This window comes from Musa acuminata, chromosome BXJ1-11, assembly GCF_036884655.1.
Source record: "Musa acuminata AAA Group cultivar baxijiao chromosome BXJ1-11, Cavendish_Baxijiao_AAA, whole genome shotgun sequence".
Classification (NCBI taxonomy): Eukaryota; Viridiplantae; Streptophyta; class Magnoliopsida; order Zingiberales; family Musaceae; genus Musa; species Musa acuminata.
The window spans coordinates 26617434-26643155 of record NC_088337.1 but is presented as its reverse complement, the minus strand read 5'-3'; the positions used below and the strand labels follow the sequence as shown (position 1 = coordinate 26643155).

At 40.5% G+C, this 25722-nt stretch overlaps 4 protein-coding genes and 3 long non-coding RNA genes across 14 annotated transcripts in view; 2 read left to right on the top strand and 5 right to left on the bottom strand.

The window, feature by feature from the left end:
• LOC135597411 (uncharacterized) overlaps nt 1-2101 on the top strand; it is a 64110-nt gene extending 62009 nt beyond the window's left edge. For both annotated transcript variants that reach the window (XM_065090324.1, XM_065090325.1), the window contains exons 36-39: nt 860-927; nt 1427-1493; nt 1580-1648; nt 1769-2101. In XM_065090324.1, the coding sequence (XP_064946396.1) occupies nt 860-927; nt 1427-1493; nt 1580-1648; nt 1769-1846 (282 nt within the window). In that variant the 3' untranslated portion in view covers nt 1847-2101. The remainder of the gene's footprint in view (nt 1-859; nt 928-1426; nt 1494-1579; nt 1649-1768) is intronic.
• Nucleotides 2102-4664: 2563 nt separating this feature from the next.
• On the bottom strand, nt 4665-7530 carry LOC135597410 (uncharacterized). The gene is made up of 2 exons (XR_010481245.1): nt 7159-7530; nt 4665-4919 (listed from the first exon to the last, which is right to left on the bottom strand). It is a non-coding gene; the product is annotated as an uncharacterized LOC135597410 (long non-coding RNA).
• Nucleotides 7531-7890: 360 nt separating this feature from the next.
• Nucleotides 7891-12829, top strand: LOC135597407 (uncharacterized). 5 transcript variants are annotated; one of them, XM_065090323.1, is made up of 6 exons: nt 7891-8725; nt 8969-9066; nt 9151-9243; nt 9805-9985; nt 11693-12053; nt 12353-12829. In XM_065090323.1, exons 1-4 carry the CDS (start codon nt 8606-8608, stop codon nt 9830-9832), a joined length of 339 nt encoding a protein of 112 aa, XP_064946395.1. In that variant the 5' UTR covers nt 7891-8605; the 3' UTR covers nt 9833-9985; nt 11693-12053; nt 12353-12829. The 5 variants fall into 5 exon arrangements, 4 of the variants coding, with proteins under 4 accessions (XP_064946395.1, XP_064946392.1, XP_064946394.1 ...); XM_065090320.1 differs by lacking the exon at nt 9805-9985; XM_065090322.1 differs by having other exon boundaries at nt 9805-12053.
• Nucleotides 9058-10800, bottom strand: LOC135597409 (uncharacterized). The gene is made up of 3 exons (XR_010481244.1): nt 10664-10800; nt 9979-10095; nt 9058-9199 (listed from the first exon to the last, which is right to left on the bottom strand). It is a non-coding gene; the product is annotated as an uncharacterized LOC135597409 (long non-coding RNA).
• On the bottom strand, nt 11773-14403 carry LOC135597408 (uncharacterized). Its single transcript, XR_010481243.1, has 5 exons — nt 13612-14403; nt 12922-13538; nt 12477-12653; nt 11957-12389; nt 11773-11870 (listed from the first exon to the last, which is right to left on the bottom strand). It is a non-coding gene; the product is annotated as an uncharacterized LOC135597408 (long non-coding RNA).
• Nucleotides 14404-14781: 378 nt separating this feature from the next.
• On the bottom strand, nt 14782-22827 carry LOC103971660 (uncharacterized). Of its 3 annotated transcripts, none has more exons than XM_009385735.3 (10): nt 22590-22827; nt 22408-22488; nt 18614-21865; nt 18445-18525; nt 17434-17586; nt 17107-17270; nt 16869-17016; nt 16580-16702; nt 16266-16353; nt 14782-15421 (listed from the first exon to the last, which is right to left on the bottom strand). In XM_009385735.3, the coding sequence occupies exons 3-10, from the start codon at nt 21635-21637 to the stop codon at nt 15246-15248; spliced, it is 3957 nt and encodes a 1318-aa protein (XP_009384010.2). In that variant the 5' UTR covers nt 21638-21865; nt 22408-22488; nt 22590-22827; the 3' UTR covers nt 14782-15245. The 3 variants fall into 3 exon arrangements, with proteins under 3 accessions (XP_009384010.2, XP_009384012.2, XP_009384011.2); XM_009385737.3 differs by having other exon boundaries at nt 18674-21865; XM_009385736.3 differs by having other exon boundaries at nt 22597-22827.
• Nucleotides 22828-23478: 651 nt separating this feature from the next.
• Nucleotides 23479-23964, bottom strand: LOC135596475 (auxin-responsive protein SAUR36-like). The gene is made up of 2 exons (XM_065088519.1): nt 23602-23964; nt 23479-23517 (listed from the first exon to the last, which is right to left on the bottom strand). The coding sequence occupies exons 1-2, from the start codon at nt 23962-23964 to the stop codon at nt 23479-23481; spliced, it is 402 nt and encodes a 133-aa protein (XP_064944591.1).
• Between the last annotated feature and the right edge of the window lie 1758 nt (nt 23965-25722).

Here is a 25722-nt window from a genome sequence, read left to right as displayed (position 1 = left end):
TTCTTTTTAAGGATCATTTTATCCAACAAAATGTATCCTATTCTGGTGAGTTGAAAAAATTTCTCATCTCCATTTTGATATACATTGGAAAAGTTTTCATTATTTTACGTTATTCTCTCTTTTATCAATATGTATGTACTTGTTTTTTTCTTAGGGAGATGCAGAGAGAGAGAGAGAAGGCCTCGGTCTAGTGACTGGTTCCCCTTCATCTCTTTCCCCTCTTCATCTTGAAGATGTCCTATGTTTAATCCTCTTGATGAGGCTTTCTCCAAAATATATAGGCATATTAACATCTTCAACTGGTGTCCAAAACAGCTTTCATTAGCATATAGAGAATGGATGGTTTTAACAATTTCATTAGCAACAATTTCATTGATGGCTTAATCAAGGAGATGGCAGACGAAAAGAAGAAGAGGAGAAGACCCAAAGAAAGAGGGGGAGGTGGAGAGAAAGAAGGCATTTAAGGAGATGGAAGAGTTAAGAAAAAGGATAAGATAACTATCATATCCTTGTACATAGAACAAAAGAGTCGGTATTGGTACATGTACTTGATGTAGTCTTACTCTCTAGTACAAGTAGGTATATCAGATTACCACTGGGTAAGCCTGGAACAGTGAGCTTGTTGGACCTGTAAATGCTTGTCGGTATTTGCCCATACAGCCAAGACTTCAAACCTTGCTTTCACCATCAAGTTATAGATAACAGATGACTTTGGAGAATGGGGAGAATTCATTAGATCTTCTTTATTGTTAAGTAAAATTTTTTTTAAAATTATTTTGTTCTTCGGTAGTTGTATTTTCTAATTTGGGTATTTAAATTGCTTCTGAATTCCAACATAAATCTGATCCGGTGCCAACAGGTAAGCAGTGGTGATAGAGGGACCCGAACCAAGTTGGCTGTGTCCACCATGGGTGCTTCTGTATTTAGGTGAGTTCTTTGTTCTTTTATCTTGTTGTTTTTGTAGGCGTCGTCCATAAAAGATATATACTAGTGAATCAAATATCATGTCACTTTTGAAGCTACTGCTTACATTACCCCATTAATCTGAACATCGATAATTTGCACTTACGTTGTAACTCCAAAATTCATTGGTTCATGATAGTGTATGCTTGATATTAGATTGTGTTTTAACATTGTTCCACATGTTAAGAATAGTCCGACAGTATCTGACGATCATCGTAGGCCTGTTATATTTACCCCTCCGGCTGTAGCATTTTTTGGTTTACTTTTGCTGAAGTTCTACTGAAAGTCCACTGAGGTTATTTGAGATAAAAAAACACTGATGCATTTATTACAATCTGTGGATCGTGAAAATTGTGATCTCTATGGTACAAAGTCGATCCAGAGCCATTTGTCCTTATCGTAGCATTTGCGAGATCATCATATCAAAAATCTTAACAGTTCCTTTTTCTTCTTTCTCTTGCAGTGGAATTACCCTCACGAAGCTAGTCGGAGTAGTTGTCCTCCGTTTCTCAAAATCAGAAGTTTTTGTGGTTTGTGATAAAATCATTGGCTTGTCCTTTCAGAGTTATGTTTACAAAAATACGGTTCTCACCCAATTTGCAATCGTGTCTTGTAGGTTTATTACTTCCAAATGTATTTGGCATTGGTTCTGATTGGGTTCTTGCATGGCCTGGTGTTTCTCCCGGTAAGACCACGGAATGCACCCTTTCTTGATGTCTAAACAGAGTTTTTCTTATTTTTTCTTTTTTGGGGTGGGGGGGGGCGTAAAAGCTTGGTTTTAATTGCCTGTGGTGCATATTTTTAGGTGGTCTTGAGCATTTGTGGTCCTCCTTCAAGATCTATGCCCGTCGACATGCAACAACACCAGCAGACGACTAGCTAATGGCACGTCAATCTCTAAAATTGATGGAGCAGCCTTATTCTCTCTCTCTCTCTCTCTCTCTCTCTCTCTCTCTCTCTCTCTCTCTGTGTGTGTTATGCCATTGTATATATTTCTTAAGTTCCATTGCTGCACCTCCTTGACTGATTCGGCCGATTGGAATTTGCCTTCCTGTATATTTGAAACTGAATCACATCAAAGAAAAGAAGGAAATTCGAAGTATTTTTTGCTTCAAATAATGAAAAGCTATTGATTAAATTTCTCGAAAAGTTGTATTGATATTTCTATAGTTATGAAAGTGAAACAATTAAATCTATTTACCTTGACGATATTAGTTTTATCGATGAAAATATAAAAATACAAGGTAAAAAAATAATTTTATCGTTCGATGATGATAGATGACGTTGATGGCATCGGTGGTGGTGGACCTTTCTCCTTTTGTATCTTTGTCGATCGAGCAACCATCACCCTGCGATCCATGCTCTCTCGGCAAGCTCTACATCGTGTCCAACCTAATCCACCCTAATCATTCATAGCACCTCCTGCATCAACGATTGTTTTTCCACCTTGATCGCTACACATGTCTCATTCATGGACAACCTGGGATCCTCATCGAAGTCATTTCACTCCTCTCACGTAGAGCGGCCCCATCGAGGGATGTTGGCGTCACACTCTCCCACCAGGTCTTGGAAGGGGGTCTTATTGGTGAGGGAGGAGGGTGGTAAAAGAGGAGGGGGTAATGAGGTCATGAGGTGAGGCCAGAGAAGGAGGGACAGGATGAGAGCATAGTCGGCGAGGTAGGAGGATGCAGCAAAAGAAGAGGGGGTAATGAGATCGTGAGGTGAGACCAGAGGAGGAAGGGCGGGATGAGAGCATAATCGGCGAGGTAGGACTTGAAGTGTAAGCCAAGCAGGATGTTGGAGAGTTTGAGGTTAGTGTGCATGACCGACAGATTGCTCTGGTGGAGGTAGAGGAGGCTGGTGGTTAGGCCCTCTATTTTTAAGCACAATGTCTAGTGCAAGGATCGCTCAGCATCTACGTAGATGCCAACGCAACTACAAAGGGGGAGGGGTCGAGGCTACGATCTATCCGTCGGATCAACGATAAAGCGACCACCATCTTCGCCATAAACATCGTGACGACCACCACCATTTGCATCGATGTAGAGCGACGCGAGACGAACAACGATGAGGTCAATAACGTGCTCGTTGTGGAGGTAGGTGACGTTGCGATGAGAGTAGATCTTATCATCATCGAAGACGGTCAAGTAATTGCATCAGTGCCAATGCCAACGACGTCATCATCAGCCACCACCGACATCGTCTGCCACTAAACGCTAAAATTTTTTTTTACTCTTTATTTTCATATTTTTATCAAAAAAATTAACGTTATTAAAGTTAATTGATCTATATATTTTACTTTCATAATTATAAAGATACTAATATAATTTTTTAAAAAATAAAAATATTAAAATATTAAAATATTGAAAAATATTGAAATATTAAAAATAACTAATTATAGGGAAGAATATGTAATTAACCAAACGAATAATGTGGAGGTGCTTGTCTGCATGGGTGATATCAGTATCGCATAGGTTATAACGACAGGTCAAAGACTCTTGCTTATCCGCCGATAAGCTTATCGTTGGCAGTCGCTTCTTATCCGATAAGGACGAGTACGTTACAAAGTCTTCGAGATTGGCCCCGTAACTGACTCCCTATTTTTGACCCCTAAAAAGATTAGGTATTATAACTAAATGACACAAGAAGCAGTCCGGCGTCACATAAATCCTCCGCCATCGTCCTCTCCTCCACCCAGCCGCTCAGAGGGAGAGGGAGAGGGAGAGGGAGAGAGAGAGAGAGAGAGATATGAGGTGTGACATGAACCTGGTACAGCAGGAGCGGCAGCATCTGGAATTCCCGATGCATCGAAGTCGGCCGTCGCTCGCGGTGCCCCCACGCCGCCTTCGCCCCCGCCGAAGCCAGTCGGGCCGGGCCCCGCCGGGTGCCACCAAACCGAGCCGCCCGGTCCTAACACGGAGCGTTAATTCGGTTCTTTCTCCATCTACTCCTCCAGCGGAGGACCCTAAGAAACCGCATCCCTGGACCGAGTCCCCGGTCTGCATCTCGTCGGACTTGTTGGCGAAGCTGGTCCTGGGAGCCGGGGGCGGTGACGGCGTCCCTGATGCGGCAACCGCGCCCGCCGTGTTCGAACGAGGACGGTTCTACGAGCTCTACTCGGCGCGGAGGAACGAGAGGCTGCAGAGGAGGAGGAAGGAGGAGACCACGCTGGCCGAGGAACCCGGCGTCGCGGTGGACCTCGAGAACGGGCGGAACCCGAAGAGGACGGAGAGGGCGACGAGGTCGGTGCCGGCGGACTTGTCGACGAGGGAGATGAAGAAGCCGCGTCACGAGGCCGGCGTTACCGCCACCGCCGACTGCTCTGCTGTTGTCGCCCGATCCGTCCGAAGGCTGTGAACGGCTGCGAGGTCGATTGATATCTGAAGCGTAGGAACGAAGATGTCGAGTGTTCTGCATTAGGAAAAGCCTGCTTATGTACCACTAATAGTTGGGTGAAGAACACACACGAATCGGTGATGGCGTTCTCCCTTCTCCTCCTCCTCCTCTTTTGTCGGGGTGGTGATGACCCAAAGACATGTCTCCCCAGGAAAGCATCAAGAAGATATCGGTCACCTTCGTAATCTAACATGTCATCGAATCACATCTATGTCTTTAACCGCCAGCTTTCGCCTCTGGCGCATTTACCATGCACTTGTTGTGTGCTGCTTCCCTCAAGTAAGAAGAAATGGTAGTCAATATGGTGATGGAAAGAATATAAACAATAATAATTGGCAGTCAAAGATACAATGCAAATTGGTTGCCGCCCTCTTTACTTGCAGAGAATGATCCTGAATTAAATTTGGAAAAGCTACAACAAGAAAAAGAATACTTATGGACATGGTTGACCAACCTTCAAAGCTGCATCACAACCACCATTATTGTTACCATTGCCTCTTTCTAATGAACACCAACCTATGCAGCTGCCATCACCACTCAGCACTCACCACCAACACAAACTGAGGATAAGTAAACATCTTAATATCTGTTCTTCCATAGAGGTAAAATGGAAATCATAGGGGAAAAGAAAACGGGCATGAAAACTGATTTACAATAAGCCAAATTCTTTACTGATTAGACGTTCCCCTTTGAGGCAAATACAATTAGTCAGACTAGGAATGTTAACTAATTAATGCATTTAAAGGTTTCATTTGGACAATTCCAAACTACATAAAACCAAAGAATGACATCTTGCATCCTACAACACCTCGTCAACCAGTGGATGGATGGACAAGTATGTCTTGTGGGCATGGTCTCATATGTCACCACAATCATGCTAAAATTAGGAGGGAGGAAAACCAATACACTTTTATACGTGTGTATATGTACACTCATATATAAACATATGCACACGAACACACAAATGCACAATGCTCAATGAATGGTCCTACACTAAACCTCCTCTCTCATAATTTTTTCAAGAGTTCTACTTCTTTGTCTTAGATTCAACTCACCTGATGATACATAAATTGGTACTGGCATACTTCGTAGAAAGTGTTCCACAAACCTAGCAATTCTGGTACCATCAATCGTAACGCACGAGCCCTAGCTAGAAGCTAGGAGTGGTACAACACCGCAATCCACAAGGCCTAAACATGAACAGGTGACATATTTCATGTACATATGATTGAGCATGACTTAAAGGATATATACATGAAACATATCATTTGTTCAGGTTTAGACCGTGTAATTCTCACAAGGTTTCTTATGGGGATTACAGCATTGTATCACTCCTAGCTTCTAGTTAGGGCTGGGGCAATTATAATTTAGATAACCCTCCACTAGGACTTGATCACTTGGCATAGGTTTTTTTAGTCACAGTTCATAGAGGTTGGCTCCGCTGAAGCTTGACGGTGCTAATATTCTATCCACGTAAAAGAACACCCAAATGATCCTGATCAGTTCATTTTGTAAGATTTTGAATATGAAAGACATGAATAAATGGACTTCAGGAGAGAATAAACTTTTCAACCATGATGGATTACCAGTCCAAGTCTTAATCCTTCTGTGAACATGTACAAGAAGGCACACCTGATACATGGAGGAAACTCGATCAATACATTCCATAGTTGCTATTCATCCTTATATAATGTGGACTTATTAATTATCCAAGGAGCCAAAGCATGAGATATTTGAAAGTTTCCATGCAGAATATGAATCTAAACAGTGTTCTGCTATTAGGATTAATGGAGTGCCACAATATGTACAGTTAATGTGGCCTCTGCATATTGGTCTTTCAAGTGCAGCAGGTTTCAGTATCAACAGACCAAGAAATTGTGACTTGATGAATTTTTGCAAGTGTGATGAGTACAGTACCAAATTCCAGTGTTTTTCTCCCAAGTTCTAGACCAATCTTGAAATTAAGAACAGAAAGAAATGAGTTCAAGTCGTTACAAGGGCATTAGTTAAAATGATTGTCTCACAATTTTGACAAACACAGAGTATTAGAAGTCACAGCAGAAGCAAAAAAAAAAACTATATTGTGGTAGTTCTCTATACGAGTATACATAGAAACAACCAAAATCCAGCATGTTGTATTTCTTCATAAATCAGCATAGGAACACTGGTTCATATCTAACAACTCATATGGGATATAAGGTGGTCAAAATATTATGTGAAAAGGTTAGTTTAGGCCTCGATTTTCTTTTTCCTTTTTCAAGTTCCTTATATAGTTATACTCTGGTGGTAATGTGGAGTTGTAATTCTTCATGACAAAATTTGTAGAATAAGATGCTCTTATCTTAGACAAAGTAATTGCTGATATTTCCTTTGAATTTCCTTTTCTTCAAGTGAAAAAGGAATGTTACGGGAATGTGCATGAAACTTATACATACCAAACAGGAAATTTGCCTTCAGCAAATGTTTCATCTTCCTACTGAGGTCCATAGTTCTATATACATGAAATTTATAGCTTCAGGAATGTGCATGCTTAAGACCAAGGAATTAAGTCTGGGTGATTTCACCCGATCTTGTCTGAAACCAAGCTTACCATTCCTAAGCTCACAACATTGACCGAACCAAGCAATGAACACCAATCTATACTGGGCGATACTAAGGTTCTTGTCTCAAATTCTGAGAGTTATTAGCTATGTTTCTTCAAACACGTCTTTAAGGGACTAAAACCCTCGGAAAACCTTCAAGATTTGTGCCACAAGTATGAGTACAATTCATCTGCTGCAAGAAGTGAATCGAGCTTACCGGGGCAAGGAATCTCGGGCCGAGCGTGCTCTTCCTGGGTCGGGTCACCGGTCCTCCGGCCATTGGAAAGATTCGGAATCTCGAACACGGCAGCGAAGCAATCCTCCACCCGCTTCCCGATCGGATACCTGATCCAATAAGAGGCGGCCTCCGGAGCCGCCAAGATTAGTTTCTCCTCACGATCTTGAGATCGAAGGACCGTGCGGTTCCGTCCACCGCCAACGGGAACCAAGATAACCGAAAGAACCAGGCGGCGACAAGATCGCTGCGGAGAAGGAGAACTCCTCGGGGATCTTTGTCGCTTTCCAAGGGGGAGGAGAGGGCTTTCATGGGAGGAGGGGGGGAACAGAGCGAGGGCGGTATGTGGCGGTAACGTATCAGTATTAATACACCTTACAGATGATTCCCACATGAAATCAGGATGATCCAGATCATAGACCTATAGCTCAAGCTTTTTGTTAGGTTTTGCCACGTTTCGTGGGTTATGGTTTGGGTTTCTTTCGTGGGTATCTCCTTTGCCTCACTCGACGTGGCAGTCAGCTTATGGTGGACGACACGTTTCCGCACTGCTGGCTCCGAACTAGCGGCCTTGGATCGGCCCACGTCATCGAGAAGAGGATTGGTCTCATAAAAGGGTTGTATCTTTAGTGACCCGAGAATCCCGCCTCCCTATGAAAGAGATAACCATGGGTGGGACCCAACATCTTGACCTCTCACTGCCGGGTACAAGAGTTGGCCAAGAACGGCTGGCACCTTACAAGCCCTCTCGCGCCCTCCTCGGTCGTTCCGCCGCTGCCCGAGCCCTTATCATCCACTTCCGCCGCCCCCGGCCACCACCACCTAACCGCTGACCGAGTGCGAAAGGCGCTTCTCGTCATTGAAGGCCTTGTTTGGCACGCGCGCTGCCACCCCGGGCTCCGGCAGCGCGGCAATGACGCCCCGCCCCACAACCCAGCGGCGGCGGACGAGTGGCAGCAGGAAGTGTAGGCCTTGCTGCCTCCGGCAGCAGCGTTGCATTGGGTTCAAGGAATGGATGTGGGAGTAGGAGAAGGGCATGGTGGAGAAGTGTGGTGATGAGGTGTGATCACAAGTCGGCTGCTTGTTCTAGGGGCTTACATACTAGCGAGGCTCTTGGAGAGCACAACCGGTGCCATTGAGAGAGAGAGAGAGAGAGAGGAGGAGGAGGAGGAAGAGTGAAAACTCATCTGAAGAAGGTTTGGCTTCATGCATTAATCATTCTATTGTCAATTGATCACAGTACAACAACTACTTGGGCCAGTTGATCAAATTGAAAGCCTGAAGACTCAATGATTTGATGAGATGCAATCATTTGTTATCATCTCATACTCCACTGATTGAGCATGTAGTCTGAAACAGTAGCAGAGAATAATCACATTTTGATCGTCCAAGGTTCTTACAAGGGTCACAGACTGCCATTCATCATCTCATGCTGCGTCATATAGAATTTACTTGCGATTGCAAGAGCATTAGTCTGGTAATGGATGAGGAATCCACATTCTTCCTATGGAACAGCAGTTGTCTTCAGAATGATTCACTGTCTTGCCTGGTTGGTATTCATGAATTCCTTTCCAATCTAATCTGTATTTTTATCTTGTATTTGAAGATGAGACTTATATGATTTCATTTCGCTTATAAATGACGCAAAATTAGAACTATAATTGAGAGGTTTAAGACTTGCATAACTTTGGCTTCAATTTCATCTCTAGATAAAGTTGTGAAAAGTACAAGTTTGATGTTAATACACTGTCTTTGAATGCTAAGAGATGATATTATCAACTGATTGCTTCAGGGGAAAACAGGGCATAACTGGGGGATTGATGTATCCAGATGTGGTAACATGGGCATTGTTGCAGTAAGCCCTTGTGGTATCTCCCCGAGATGTCACTGGTATGTTAACATTGTCGAATTGGATGTCAGTGCAAGGGACAGTCTGGCTGCAGTTTAAGTTGATAGCAATATCTGTCTTTGCAGTTCCAGCACAGTAGGCATATCTCACATTGCTAATCTGCACTGCATTTTGCTTCATGGAATCAGAGAAAGAGAATTAGCAGTCAGTTACAAAAGGTTTTTTTTTTTGTTTCAGAAAAGAAAAGCTATTTTTGCATGCTTTAATTGAAATAGACTTGATAAACTTTCTGTACCATCAACTTATATATGACACTAGAAAAAGATAACAAAGAACAGAAATCAAAGACATCAAGGATATGTAATTGACCAGCATTGTCCCATCTAGTAGAAAGAGAGGTAAAGCATTTGATCCCCTACATACTTCATGGTCATATAGGACACTCCTAACTGAACACACATAAGGGAATGTATATGCTGTCATCTGCTTCTTAACCCTCTAAATACTATTTAGGCTTAAGACAATTCATGAGCCCTGATACTCTGCAAGTTACTGATTTGACTATCTTTACTAACTATCCATTGAAGATCAAAATAGGAAATGTTTCTTATTTGACTTTCTCAACATCTATGTATTGACAGTAAAAAAGTGTGGTGTACAATAAATGAATAATTAAAAAGGTGTGGTCAAGTCAATAAATTTTGATGCAATTTGATGTATTTTGGTGGCTGGTCAACTATTTTATAACCTTGTTTACGTGTTTACTATCTAATCTTCAGGTTCATCACATGCTCTGAAACCTTCTAATGAACATGTGGGAAAAGATTTCCATCAAAATTGTGGGAAGAGACAGAAAACAAGGGCAGAACCGTGTAGCTATCATGATGGTGATGATATATATAAAAAATATCACATCCGTGATGATGATAATTTTGGTTATAATAGTTGCATACCTGAATGGTATAATTGTTGGCTTTAGCACCATAGTTTTGATCAATTATGATAGGATTTTGTACATTGTTGAATTTGATTTTCTCGAATGACATTGATTTTGCATAACCTGTGGCTCCCTGTGAACAATTTTCAGTAAATCAACAATTAAAAGTTAAGTGTCAGTAATTATTCAGTAGGAAAGTACTATCAGAAGAAGTATTGTAGTCAATAAGACTGGTTAGAAGCTGTGTGTGATAGTAGGTGATTAAAGTGGTGTTCATTTGCATTGCTCTGAGTATACTTTTTTGAAATACATTCGTTCAACAGCTTCTAAATTTATAAAAGACTAACGGATAACTAAGGTTATCAGCATTTCATCAATTTTTAGTCTCTTCAAATAAGATTTTCTGCAAAACAAATATATAATTGAGATTGATGTATGCCAATAAGGTTGTTATATGTATAATATTAGCTCTTATTAGAAATTTTTCATGAAGCCTAGTCAACTGCATTTAATAGAAAATAAACACATAAACAAAGTAACTCCATCAACTAAGTTTTGATTATGTGTACAGTATGCAAAGAACAAGATGCAAATTGTCAAAGTACATAACTCTAGATTAAGTTTGGATATGAAAACTTATAAGAAGAAAGAAATAATTAGGAGATGTGAAACAAGCTAGGATTTAGGATATTGAAATTTACCTGCCAAGTTTTGATCCTAGCACCATTGGTTGTGTTAAAAAAGTTCACATAAGATACTTGAATCCTTTCGACTGAAACATTTGAGCCTCCCCTGCCTAAGCTTCCTACACTGAAGAAATTGTTCATAGCTTTTAAAGTAAAAGTAATAATTACAAGGCAAAGGTCAGCTGAGCTGAGACCGGACAACCTAATATACATAATCATGCATGTCAATGAAGTGAATTGGAGACAGTGACATATACAAAATCATGAGTTCTGGTTTCAGCTTGGATCACATAAGTAGATCACATTCTATTAGTAAATTGTTAGTTATGTCCATATTTTGGCCAGAAACATAGATATGAATGACAATGAAACCAATATTTAGGAATGAAAAATTTACTTCCTTCGCTGTTCCTTCTTTTTCTCTTTTTTTTTTTTTGAGGGTATTCTTGACTTCTAGATTATTATTATAATTTCCAATAATCAGGACAATATTACTTCATGGTATTGTTGGATGGTGTTTATTGAACATATTCTTTACACAACGATCACCTAGGTTTTAGGGCCATCAACCGATACATTAAGTTTCCTACTTATCAGGACACCTATAAAGAGTTGACAGAAGCATATGTTATTCCATGATAACACCTTTGGTATGTCATCGATATGATGAGCTATCTTTCCTCAAGAAAAACATATATATATGTATGTATGTATATATATATGTATGTATGTATGTATATATATATATATGTATATGTATATGTATATATATATGTATATGTATATGTATATGTATATGTATATGTATATGTATATGTATATTTATATCAATGAGCTCATGGAAGGGCTATGAAATAATACCAATGTAAAAATACAGATATGACTTCATTTTAGGTGACTGAATTGTCTATATATATGGGCCATGGAGCATACTCCATCTGTTGGTTAGATTCTTTTGCTGAAATTGTTGCTTGTCTCATATAAGATGTCCTCTTTCTTACTTGAAATATCTTTCTGAACTCTGTTTTCTCTCTCCTTTTGCAGAGATAAGCTGAAATCCAGATTTCAGCTAGTGATGCTTCCAAGCAGGAAACATTCAAAATCATGTAAAATCAACATGTTTGGTTGTTAGCTTTTCACCTTATTCCATGTCCCGGACCACATGTTATTCGTGTTACAACTATGTCACTAGTACGATCCCCGATTGAAATGCAGTCATCACCTGTTACACAAGGAATAATTTCCATATCAAGACAATTTTACTTGAGAAGTAGAACAGTAAGTTGAGACACAAGAAGGGCATCTGACCTGTTCCTATGATGGTGTCTTGGATATAAACATGTCGGGAAGCATGGATGTGGATGCCATCAGTATTGGGACTCGTCCCAGGAGCTGTGATGTTAAGGTTAGTGACGTAAACCCTGTTACTGTCTATTATCAAAATATGTGTCTGTGGGCTGTTTATGAACCGCAGACTGCTCACTGCAAGGTCATTGCACTGCACAAATTTTACTGCCTGAATGAACACAAAACAACTTCAGTAACTGTACTATCATCAATCTTTCTTCTTGCCTCAAGTAAATACAATCTTTTGTGATCTAGAGATCCCTGAAGGTTTGCTAAATTGTTTGAGGTTTCATGTAAGTTTTGAGGATGTAAGTTGATATCATAAGATCTAACTGATCAGTAACCATGTCTTGCTAGGGAAAATACTCACAGTTGGCGCCAAAGAAGTGCATCCCTGCATCAAGGATTCAAAGACGACAGAGAGTTCAGAAAACAATGCAAGTTGTTGGCATCATACAGTTCATCTTAATCAAAACTGAACCTTTCTGGGATCGAGTTTGCAAGATTGCCTCCACCAGTTGGATCCTCGGCCGTCAAACAGACCAAAGCCAGAACTGGTGAGTCTCAGCCCATCGACGGACTTGAACTGAATCCAGAGGGAGGCGTCGGTGAAGTTCCACGTGCTCGGGCTGTCAGGTGCCACAAGTGTTCCTTCAACCTGTGCTAGTGAACATTATTCAAACAACCGAGAAGTTCAGATGTTGTGTCTACAGTGAAGAGGTCTAGACTTTGAATTTGCCTATTAATGTCTAGTGTGTGTATGATCGTAATGTAATATGTCAACCAATAATCTTCAAACAATAATTAAGTTTATTGTCACTCTGTGAACTTTGAGTTTATTGATATATGGAGTTTAGAGAGAGAGAGAGAGAGAGAGAGAGAGAGAGAGAAAGCTTATGAATGGAATTGAGATCCCCGATACAAACCTGAACCAGGACATTGGAGGCCTTGCATGGCCCCTTAAATATGATGGGGCTCACTAAGAACTTATTCTTCCCAGGGATGAACATGATGGGAAGACCTGTAGCCTTCCTGCATGTAGCTTCCCACGCATCTGCAAATGCCTACAAAGCAACCAAACAGAGAAATAAATGACTCACTAAAGGACCTCTTCTTCTTCCTGCGGAGGTCTGACGTGAGCAAGAAACAGAGATTGGCATTTGCCTTCCCCATAAGCGAAACAGAACAGGCAAATGGACATCGGTGGGAGACGGCGCGTGTAAACGCTACAGAGTTGGCTTGTGATCACTAGTTTGGCACGACGCTGTAGGAATCTGTGCAGCGGTGACGCTGGTAACGTTCAGTGATCACAAGCATCGTTGCAGAAACTCCTCTCTCTGCTGTTGCACCTCTGCAGTTATCATAGAAAACCATGGCGGGTTGCAGAGAACAGCGAAGCAAAATGCGACGAGGAAGCTACCTGTGTGTCGTCCGTGATGCCATCACCCGCAGCTCCATAGTCTTTTACATCGAATGCAACGAGGTCTTTGATGGCCACCGGGAGATGAGTTAGGATGAGGAGCAGCAGGGCAGGGAGAAGCTGCTGCATGAGGTAAGAGAGTAAAGTGAGGAGATGTTTCGGCGTGTGATGCAGGGAATAGAAGCTGGTGACTCACCATGTCCTCCGCTTTGGATCTTCCGGCACGGAACGACGGCTCAGTGCGAGGAGACGCTGCAGTTAGTATAATATGTATGTATCCATGGAGAAAGAGAGGAGGGAGAGTTGGAAGACAGTGATGGCTTTTGGATGAAGCTTATTCTGATGGACAGTTACATACGGAGCGGAGAAGGTCTAACATCCAACAAAGTAGAGACAAAATCTCAGTTACATTCGGAGAGGAGAATCTCTGACATCCGACACAGTTTGAGACAAAATCTAGTATACGATACGGTAGTTTAACTTGAATCTAATAACTTGAATCTGACCAGAATAAGTATATTAAATATGGATATTTTAGTAATTTACGTTAATCCCTAGCTAGAGTGGATTTAGGGTTAGGGTTAGCCACCTCCTCTATGAATGTTTTAACATTCGCCCCCCTTCTTTTATGCATCAAAAAGATGTATTGGAAAAGATGAGAAAACGACAAAAGAATAAGTCCATAGGTTTGATTTGGAAATATGATGCAATTTTTTTTTTACAAAAACTTTTTTGGAAAGATTTTTTTTAATATGAATTATTATTGTCTTCTCTTTTATTTGCATTTCACTCATCGATGTTATCCGACTGTGAGACATATTTGTCTTTAGGTCCGGAGAAATATAAGGTTTTTTTTTTTTACTTAAAAGTGATCCGATGATATACCAATACACGAACCATTCGGTACTACTATAGTACTGCTACTACTACAGCTACAATACTATAGTGCTATACTGTAACAATGCTAAGTATGAAAAAATTTATAAAATAATTTGATACACCAGCGTGTACCGTTTGATACGCACTGATGTACCATTCAGTACATCGGTATCATGCCGTACCGAACCAACCTCGAAACACCGGTGCAGTACGATATTACATACCTTGCTTAAAACTATGTTGAGCAAAGATTATTGATCTGATTAAATAGATAAGTAGACAGGGAAGAAAGCAATCAGGTTAAAGGTAAGAGATCAATGAAAGAGTTAAATTGCCTGAGGCCACAATTTACCCTATAAATAATTTAACTTCTACTGTATGACAATGCTTACACTTTTCACATCAAAAGAACAGTTCAAAATATCAGGAAAAGGGAGGGGAGAACATTAAAGATTCACAACCCAATACAGCACAAACTAAGCCTCCATTGCAACCCCAAAGTGCATAGCAGCAGTTGTATATATCATGCATTTTAAAGCTCTTCAAGAAGTAATACATTCATGATCCATGTTTTCATGCTCAAGGAAATGAGATTCAACTCGGCCACATATCTGGCGTTCTGACAGGAGAGTAGTTGTGTGGTGAATCCATTTTGAGTAGCAATTTCTTCTATCCATGAGAGATATATAAGCAGCATAAGGTTCCTACTGAGGTAGCTCACAGATATCCGTGTGTATAAGTTACAGATAGATAACAAGGTTCTTGGTACAAACCTCACACAAAAAAGATATAATTTGTTTTCGATCGGCGTGATGATCTAATAATAAGTGTACACCTAAATACACACAATATATGATGTTTGACGTACCTTATAATAGTCCATGTATCACCCATACTAAAAACCAGAACAAGTGACAGTGCAGCTCTGGAGGATGAAAGGCTAGAGTATCATTACTTGGCCGGTTTTGCCTGACTGGCAACAGACATGGATCGCAAACGACCTGCAATTTGAGTGAAGGATGGCCTTTGTGCTGGATCAGGGGCCCAGCACAGCTCCATTAGCTTTCTCCACTCCGGATCACATGTAGCTGGCACTGGGGGCCTCAGTGTATTATTCACGATACCTCCTGCAAAGTGTTTTACAAATTGATGAAAAAATATGCAGATTACAAAATTAGTGCTCCACAAGTTTTTTAAAGGAAACGAGGGAAAACAAGATAATAACTAAAGATGAGCACCAAGACAGCATATAAACCCTAGTTGTATCATAACCAGTGCATTTATGAATCAGTCTGTCATGAGATCTTGAAACTTTCCACATGATGATGGAACTAAGCACATTACGTTTATTGCTCTGATCACTGGAAGGAAGTCGCTTAAGCTCACTAGATATTTAAGAAAATGCAGCAACCACGACCAGTTCAGACAGCCATCGATGTTCAGACAGGATAAATTCTACAACCAGATATCAGTGTGCTAGTGACAATTCAGAAGCTAGGCCCTAAGAAACCACTGATAAAAGGAGCTTTCTTAGTTAAAAGGCAATTTTTTCATTTTTGCAGCTCTTGAAAAAATTAGGTCAGAAAGAGCAGCTCATTAAGAGGTTCCTGCAACTATATGCATCTTTGGCACTGCATGTAGTGCTCTTTTTTTTTTTTTTTTGTAGTGCATTTGTTTAACTCTCAACAACCAGAATGCAATTAATCAACACACCAATGGGTCCAAGATTCACACTCTCTAAGCAACAGAAGTGTTTTTCACAAAAGCTAGTTGATTATATATATATAATATATAATCCATATATATATATACATATATATATATAAATATATATATATACATATATATATATAAATATATATATATATGTGTGTGTGTGTATGCGTGCGTGCGTGTGTGTATGTGTGTGTGTATATAACGTAATACTAATAAGTCATATATCAATTTAAATTAATGTACCACAAAGCATACCTATAATGGCACCATAATGCATGTTGGCATAAGGCTCTTCACCCGTGAGAATTTCCCACATAACAATGCCAAAAGAGAAAACATCCACCTGCAGTTGTCACCAAAAATGATAGTCATAAGAGATGGAGATCAAGTATGCTTATCATAAGAGATTTCCTAACTGATGGTTGACAGAATCACAGGTTTCATATCTTCTGAAGCAGGGAATAAAATGGAAAACTTAATGTTAAGGTTTAATTTAAGTTAAATTACAGAAGGCCTTCAGTAATCCAACCAATATTGCAGTGTAGAAAAGAAATAAGAATCGCTTGTACCTTTTCAGACACCTTGTTGCTGCTTCCATTTAGTAATTCTGGAGCCATCCATGGTAGCGTGCCTCTGACACCACCAGAAACCAGAGTGTTTCGTTTTATTTTTGACAAACCAAAATCACCAACCTGTAACGTTAGCCAGAAACAAAGTTAACCATATTTGCGATGAGCATCAACATAATAGTCTTTGTTGTGTCCACACAAGGATCAAAGTTTTCACAGATTAAAATAGAGAAAATAACGAACTAAATTGGTGGTAATAGTAACTACGAATGAGCTATAAAGAGAATACCTTACAAATGGGACGTGACTGATCTTTAAGATTTACAAGCAAGTTGTCACATTTTAAATCAAAATGTACAATATTCTTTGAATGCAAATATTCCATCCCAAAAGCAGCATCCATTGCAATGATAAGTCGTTTACGGCGATCAAGGTACCTGTTAATTTGCATGATTAAAAGAAAAATATTAGTTTATGCAATAAAAAAATGTTAGTCCATTAACAACAAAAGAACAGAAAGGATGTACTTGTCCTTGCGTAGTAAAACATGTCGAAGAGAACCATTAACCATGAATTCTGTTACAGTTGCTAAGGTACCCCCTGGTCCATCTTTGACAACACCATAAAAGGCCACCACATTGGGATGATGGAGTTGGGAAAGGATTTCAGCTTCCCGCCAAAACTCTATAGTCTGAGAGCAACCACTTGTTACTTCTCTCAAAAGTTCCTACCTCTTGATTTACTACTTACATTATAGTTAATTGATTAGCAACAAGCCACTTATATATGGGTTTAATTACTTTTTTGATTCAGTAAGAATAGTAAAAGAACAAGATAAAAATTGGAGAATCTACCAGTCTCTCCTTCTCGGATGATCGGCCAGTAAAGCAGCTCTTTTTTATTCGCTTTATAGCCACATCAGTGCCCCTCCATTTTCCATGATATACAGTGCCAAAAGTGCCAGAACCCAGTTCACGCAGTTCTTCAAGATCCTCATTTTCGATTATCTATGAACACACAACTATTAGATAAGCATATATTGAATCAAGATACCATAAAATTATACAACAAAACAAGGTCCTAACTACATGCAAAGCAAAAGACAAGCAAAAGACATTCATACTAGTTGATGAATTGAAAGAAATCATGTCCTAGTGTCTAAACACATTCTACAGATAACATATAATGAACTAAATGGCTCAAGAAAACAGTGTTCTGACTTCTGAAACAAATTTTCAGATTCCCTATGCTTTCTTTACAGTTGGACGCCTTCTTTAATCACAATTCAGATACAGCTTGTTCAGAGTTTAACCACAAACCAGGGCCCACCTACAAGGACAACCTTCTTTAGATGCTAAACATGAATCATGCAGAAGAACTCAATTGACGATTTCAACAGATATAGTCGTAGCACTATATTGCACAATTTATTGCTAAAAACAGTTGAACCCAGTCGAAGATTTCAACTTCAAACATTATTCAACACTAAACTGCACAAATGATAGCTAAATATAGTTTTATGAACAGTGGAAGAACCAAAAAGAACATGTAGGATGGAAGATGCTCTCTATCAACAAAATTGGACTCCATTTGAACGTAAAATATTAGTCTATCATATCCAAATATTAACTAAAAACAATAAAAATTGCAAGCTAGGAAATATTTTACCTTCATAATTACAGGAAGTTCACTCAGAGATTAAAACATGAGTGAAATGACCACCTTCCACAATTGAAAGCTAATGCATGATACAAATCCCTTTAAAAAAGTAAAATAGCCGACAAAATGTCTTTATTTGCAATCAGACATTTACCAGAACTAAACAAGACAGCTTCAACAAATTCACAGTATATCACATATCTTACCTGCAAATTACTAAGATCAAAATCATCAACAGAAGCATCCAAAACTGGCTCAGCTGCTTCCCCACCTTCAAATTTTGATTCCTAGAATCAAAAATAATGTCATACCACCTGGTGATAGTTTAATATTAAATATGAAAATAAATTTTCTGTGCTGCAGAGAGAAACATACATCATTCTCTGAAATATGTGTTTTTAATGTCTCTCCTAGCTTTGCATAAGGATTTTCTACCTGCAAACCTTCTCCCTTCTCAATTCCAAGAGGATGAGGGATTTGTGATGGAATATAAACCTCGTGCAAAATATTGGTATTATCTGCAATGGTATTGGATGACTCTTGCATTTCCTCACTGAAATCAATTTGGGAATCTATGTGACCAAAATCAACTCTCTCATTCTCCAAAGGTGCAAACTGGTATGGGCTACAAACCCCTTCTTCTACTTTAGGAAGCACAGATGAGTAACTAATGTGATCTTGATCCATAAGAGAAAAGTCTTTGCGTCCAAACTCATCCTGGGCCAGATTTCTGAAGAAAGACCAACGCTTAGGTTCATGGTTTTGCATGTTCACGCTAACTCCAGCATCATCTTTGCGCAGCAGATTTATATTTGACAAGTTATCAGCAATTCCAGCCTTATAAAAGATATCAGAGAGCAGATTAGGTGGGAACCTATCATTAATATCAATAAGAATGCGCTCTGGGGTGGGAGCAGAAGTTTCCTCCCGAGAGACAGCCCCAACAGTACTTTCCACCCAACTAAATGCTGGGGCATGTTGCACATTACCATTATATATATCCTTGTTAGATGTGTCTTCCCATGGAATGTCAGCAAGAACGGAAGGACCTTCCTGTGCATTAATAAAAGCTCCAACATTATGTGGCTCTCGGATATTGATCTTGGTTACATCTATTTCACCAACATTTGTGGCCTTTTCCATGTGTCTGCTCATATTTGATTCTGGCAAAATCCTATCTTCAACAACAGTGGGCTTATTATATGCAGACTTTGGAGGTGCATGTTGAGACTCAGGCATCTGAATCTTCCTCCCTTGTTTATAATTTCTTTCATCACTGGCATCAGTATGATCAGAACCTGCCTGAACTACTGAACTTATTGAAGCTCCATTTGGATCCTGCATATCTTGATTAATCAAAGCACTCATGGGCTGAGGAGAAGAACTTACAGTTTCTGATACTTGTAGAACAGAGACAGGTTCGAATTTATAATCTTGATTAATTGTATTTTCCAATTTCTTATATTTTTCTAAAGTTGCATTATTTGAGCATGGAGGCTTTGCTCCAGACTCTCCCTCGACAAGAGTGTCAACCGCTTCAGCAATAGATTCTTGAGCTCCAGTGGGACATGCCTCATTTATCAGATAGTGAGAATTAATGGAATCATCGGATTTAGACAGTCGATTTAGAAACCCCGCCTGCTCCCTAGGAAGCCTCTCAGATTGGTAAACTCGGAAAGGACGCGAAGGTGGATTACCGTAGTTTACATTAATAACATCAGTTTCATAGTCAGAAAAGCCAGACATTAAAGCTCCGCTGGAGTACTGGTCATCTTCATTCATCTCAGAACCATGTCCAGCATTCACAGTATTGGTCGATGACAAGACTGGAGCAGGTTCCAGTTGTTTTCCTTTATTTTTTGGAGGTTGCACAGATGTCACAGCGTCTGGTGCCACAGCAGCATATGGAATTTCAGCATGCATAGAACTTGAAGCTGAAGCATCATGCTGATCTATGGTTTTGGCAGGTTCATTATTGTGGGAATTGATATGCTCTCTTTCCACTTTTTTCTGAGAAAAACTATCAACTGCCAGTTTTTCATTCTTCTTTACAGTTTCTCTATCAAATGGACTCACACCATTGTATGGATCTTGCAGCATGCTTTGATAGAAAGACTGTTGGCCTGGAATGTCCGTATAATTGGATTGGTACTGATAATCAGATGGCATAGGTAGAACAATAGAGTCTCTGCTATCTGCATTCTGATATCTGTCAGGAGGATTGATGGGATTGTAAGCATAGTGTTCACTTTCAACAAATTGGTATCTTTGGCCCTCAAAACTCTGAGAATGGCTATCGTATGCAGTAGATGAGCTTTCCTGCAGCGTTGGAGTGAATGTAGTAGCAGATGCTACAGGAGCAGTAACATAACCAACTGACTGAGTCGCAACCATGTAAGGATTAGCTCTTTCAGCCTCAACATTAAGATTGAGTAACTGATCCAAGTCGCTTATTGATGTGCTTGTCAATCCATGCCCGTGTGAAGATTTTCCAGATCCCAAATCGATGCCATTGACCGCAGCAACATACTGGATCTCAGAATCACCCTCCATACTGCCCAAGCTGTAGTGCACATCATCAGTATCATCGGAAGAAAATAGAAACATCCTGAGTTTATGCGATCCATCAGCTCCTTCCAGAACAGTGTATTCCTCCATCATATTCTGTAAATCTTCATCGCATGAGACTGATATCAAGGCATCCAGGTCTTCCCCAGGCAGCTGATACTTAACAGTATGAGGCCTATTATATATTGCTATTGTCTTTTGCATGAGTTCGTCCCATGAAATATCCCTGCTTATTCGTATAATACGCGTATCACCTCCTACATATCTGAGTTTTCCATCACTGGGACGAGGTATGATCTTGCCACCAAAACTGCAGAGGAATTTCATCCTTTTTGATAAGACATCAGGATATTCTGACAAAGAATACCCATGAAGTGTTGTTCGACTGCTTCCCTCACCAGATGACGCTCGTGGCATGGACCATGATGATTCATAATGAACTTTACGATCAGTTTCAGAGAAGTTTTGCTTCTCAACCTCCTTAAACTGCCAACTATCTCCGGTCGCAGGCGCTAAAACATCCGATGCACTTTCAGACCCCATGTGTGGTATCAATATACCCGTCATGTCTGTGTAGCCAGTGGCCATATTTTGATCTCCAGTTGCAGTTTGGATCATAGGCTTCTTGGAGATTGCTCGTTCTCGCATAAATTCAAGAGCAAACTCCTCTCCTGTCTGGATTGAGTAATTCAGAACAGGTGTTGCAACACCTAATACACTAGCCTCTGGTGGTCTGACATTAGCACCAGTAGAGCTTGGCGGAAACTGTGTGGATCTTTGACTTGCAGAGCCAACCCCCTTTCTAGCATCCATTGGATTATATTGAGACATTCAGAACTTGTCCAATCACTCTACCAACTCATATTTATCTCTCTCCATTTACCAATAATTGAAAGGGAGGAGCCCAGAGCTAGACCAACATGTAAAACGGTTTAGCGTACAAACTCTCCATAACTCCATGCTTGACCAAGCCAAAAATTTCTCTTCTGATGACAGGGAATCATAGGAATTAAACCACGCAGAAATGTAAGCACTTCTTAGCTCTGAGAAGAAAAAATCCTGCAAATAGCAGAAATCAAATTGAACAGTCATATAACATATCAATTAACCAATCAACAAGAACTTAACCTTCAAAAGTTATGATGGATTATGCATGAATCATGATTCACTAGTGTGAAGAACCACATTAAAACCTTAGTAGCTTGCTCACATTCTGACCACATCGATGCAACTACAATCTACCAGTTGTAGGCATCCAGCAAAATGTTGACGCCTCACCAAGTCAGCATTAACTTAAGTCTGAAGCTTAAACAAAACTAGGGTTTGAACCAATACAAGACACACCAGGCAGCTGACGGAACAGTCTGCAGCGTGCAGTGTGCAGTCATGCACATTCTGAAGCCAAGCTTGCGTCGCTGTATGAACGTGGCAGATGGTAGGATTGAAAGAATGCTACCATAATCCCTATTAACATCGGAAGATGGGAAACTAAAAATAGGAAGTAATAAGATCTAGGACATGAGGACAAGCCACATCAACAACAATGAAATTATCTGCCAACGAAGCTAAAAAGGATCAATTTTTAGAAATTTCTGACCCACCTGTAGGTCAAAGTCGAGAAGTCTTCACTGCTAGCTCATTCCAACCCCAAGACGAGCGAGCTCCAACATCACTAACACAGCCTGTAAAGACGATAAAAGGGATTCAATTCATGGGCAAGAATAAGGCATAACTATAAATCACGACCTAAATCGGACCAAGAAGAACATCGAGTTACAGATACCTCCGACCTCAGAATCCGAAAACGCTCCGATCGCAGCAACGGAAGCCGGAAACCACACGGATAAGCTGAAAAGGTTAGGGCTACAGATCAGACGATCGATGTCCAAGATCAAAACCTCGAATCGTTCCCAAGGGTCGACGGATGGAAGGAGGAAGCTCGGCGGACGGGGGATCCGCACGGGGCGCTCTTCTCGCTTGGTCGACAAGCAAGCGAGGTGGACAGGAATGGAGGCCGCCGTCCTTCCCGACAACGCCATTTAAACCCACGGTCCGGTTCGGTCCAGTCACCGGTTCGAAACTCCGACCCGGTCTGGAGGTTGACAATTGAAAAAGCGAGAGCGAGTGACAGAGAGACAGTGAGAGGGAGAGGGAGAAGACGCCGCCGTTTGCCGTCGAGGTCTACCGCCTCCACCGCTATGGAGAGGGAAGGAGAAGACGAACCGCCATGGCTTCTCTTCTTGCATGTAGAATTCCGCGAGCCGACGAAGATTAGACACACTGTGCTTGCATTGCACGCCGCAGAGACATGAGAGGGCAAAGGCTTCATCTTGCATTCACAGTCTTCCCACATCTATGAACTCCACATGGTCAACAAATATGAAATCCAAACTGCACTGCCGATAGCATCATCAAAGCTTCCTTTTACCAACTCCCATTAGTATCAAATGCTAAGCTTTGATCCCAACATCTTTCTTCCTACTTGATGAAGCAGGGTGTAGGAATCATCATCAGCTCTTTCCTGTTTGGTGAGCTGATGTTTCATTTGATTATATGATTCTACCAGTTGTGTTCTTCCAAGTCATTAACGTTTCTCACACTTGCTATGTAAGAGAGACAATCAATGAAACAAAAAGGTTATAAGCATACAAAGTACACAATTGCAGTCGATTTCACTGCACAAATCCAACAGTTTCTTCATCCTTCTCTTCCTGCAGATAGATTTACAAGCGAAGAAGATTGTACAAAACATCTAATCTTATTACTAGTAGCATCCAAGATGAAGTTTAGATTACTGTAATGCCACTTTGACAACCATTGTTGAGGACATTATTCCGAAGGGAAGGGAAGAAAAGGAAGCTCCTCTGCACCGCATCCTTGCCCGGTCGAGCTGCCTTCAAGAGAGAGACGATGTGCTCCATCAGCTTCTCCTCGCAGGGCACCCTCAGTGGCCCATCACTGGCCGTCCCGAACTCCTCCTCTGCCATCTCCAGCAGCACCTGAAATATGGGGTGTTCCAAGTACTTCAAAGGAACCATAAACCTCTTCCCTTCCTTGGCATACACCACAAAGTGCCCCTTGCTTCCCTTCCTCCTCCCCTTGCTCGCCAGCCTCTGCCATTTCCTCAGGATCAGCTCACTCAGAGTGTGGGAGCTCATTTGGCTCTCCTCTCAGAGCCGAAGGAGTGGGAGGAAGATGATGGGGCTGAGGAGGGGCTTTATGGGCTGGGGGAAGGCAACATAAATACCACAAGGGAAGAGGTGTGAGGAGGGGGTTGGTGGGGCGCGTGTGGAAGAGCCAAGGAGTCATGTGAAATGAGATCTATCCATGAAGTAGGGGCATGCGAAGGACAATATGTTCACTATGTCCTCTTTTAAGGAACACATCCTTGAAATGTGTTTTGAGTTCCTACAGTGCTCTTTTTTTCCAAAGATTGACTCATGATTAATTTGGATGGTGATAAATATGACACAAATCAATAGGTAAGCAGATCTCACAATAAATCTTTGGTTTTGTATGAACATTAAGAACAGGAATTGATGATGTAGTCCATGCATCAAGAGTTCTAGCAGTCCTTTATGGAGAAGCTAACTGCAGTACTTTTGATTTTGGAGATTATAGGACCTTTCTTTGTCTCCTTATCTAAATGGCCAAAAACAGGATATCATAGGTAGATAATTTTTTTTATCTCATGATAAATTTTAAATATTATTAAAGATATTTTATCTGCTGTAGATAATTATAAGATTTCGCATATATTTCGTAAAGAAAATAATCTAATTAATTAGTTCTTTAATCTTTCGATTTGGATATCGTATTGACACGAACTGTATTGTTTATTCCTATCGATTTCATCAATATTTTTAGGTATTTTATACCAAAAACATACCTTTGATCATCTTTCAATTAATTTCTGCATTTATTTTCTCTTTTTTCAACTGATAACCTTCCTGTGCTTGCATTTTCTTAACCTTCTGAAGGAAAAGATGATACTATACTCCTCTTTTGTGCTAGTCTTTAACTTCTACTGTCCAATTCAAAACTCTAATTTGTTGTTCTTCTTTTTAATGTAAAGATTTGTTTCCTGTTTCTTTCTCTCTTTTGATGCAGTTTAGAGTTGTTCTATTTGTCTGAAGCTTATTGCTTATAAAGTGGTTATATAATATTGCTTTGCAAATTCCAACATTCCCTCATCCACACTTCATCTAAGTGCATCCATCAAGCATGAACATGTTCTAAGTTATCACAGGATGAAATAGACTGCTTACTTATTTCATCCTAATCCAATTAACTAATTAAGTGCTTAAATTAATATATAATTTGGATTAAGTAGGCCATTATTTTATAACTTATCTTTTATTATATTTGATAGAACATATTATGGATTCCGTCACGAGGACACGACCCCCGTCATGTCAATTCAAGTACGGAGCCTTGGGAAGAAGACACAGCACCACCAGAAATATGAGATAACAACTGTTCTCCTCCCGCATCGTCTCGCATCGTGCTAACCAGCATCACCGCAATAAGGATCGCTCCGGGAAACTTGAAACGGTGCCGCATGGCGCCATCTGACATATCTCGGGTGACAAACATTTGAAGGTACACTCGTCGCTCGGGGAGTCAACCGTCGCGTGAAGGTTGTGTATAACCGATCTCAAGCACTATGATAAAAATCCCTTGCCAACATCTGACAAGGGGCATCTGGAATATTAGAACACCACTAACTTGATCTTTGGATGGGTCTAAGTCGGAGATCTTCCTCCTCATCGCAACCTAAGCTAGTGTGTAAGAATTCGGTAGCGACAAAGATGGACAAGCTTGCTGAAGAGGCGTATACTAACCAAATCCAAGCCCGATTCGATCAGGCAAAAATCTTATCTCCCGTACCGTCCTAAACATCGTCAATCGGACCA

Excerpts from the sequence above, each read along its gene's own strand:
- LOC135597407 (XM_065090320.1), top strand. The coding sequence starts at position 8,606 with ATGCTGCGTCATATAGAATTTACTTGCGATTGCAAGAGCATTAGTCTG. Across the intron at positions 8,726-8,968 it reads ATGATTCACTGTCTTGCCTG|GGGAAAACAGGGCATAACTG; the intron begins GTTGGTATTCAT and ends TGATTGCTTCAG. Across the intron at positions 9,244-11,692 it reads TTAGCAGTCAGTTACAAAAG|AGATAAGCTGAAATCCAGAT; the intron begins GTTTTTTTTTTT and ends CTCCTTTTGCAG.
- LOC103971660 (XM_009385735.3), bottom strand. The coding sequence starts at position 21,637 with ATGTCTCAATATAATCCAATGGATGCTAGAAAGGGGGTTGGCTCTGCA. Across the intron at positions 16,703-16,868 it reads AGTCACGTCCCATTTGTAAG|GTTGGTGATTTTGGTTTGTC; the intron begins GTATTCTCTTTA and ends CTAACGTTACAG. Across the intron at positions 15,422-16,265 it reads GCATTATGGTGCCATTATAG|GAGGTATCGTGAATAATACA; the intron begins GTATGCTTTGTG and ends AACACTTTGCAG.
- LOC135596475 (XM_065088519.1), bottom strand. The coding sequence starts at position 23,964 with ATGAGCTCCCACACTCTGAGTGAGCTGATCCTGAGGAAATGGCAGAGG. Across the intron at positions 23,518-23,601 it reads GTTGTCAAAGTGGCATTACA|GAAGAGAAGGATGAAGAAAC; the intron begins GTAATCTAAACT and ends ATCTATCTGCAG.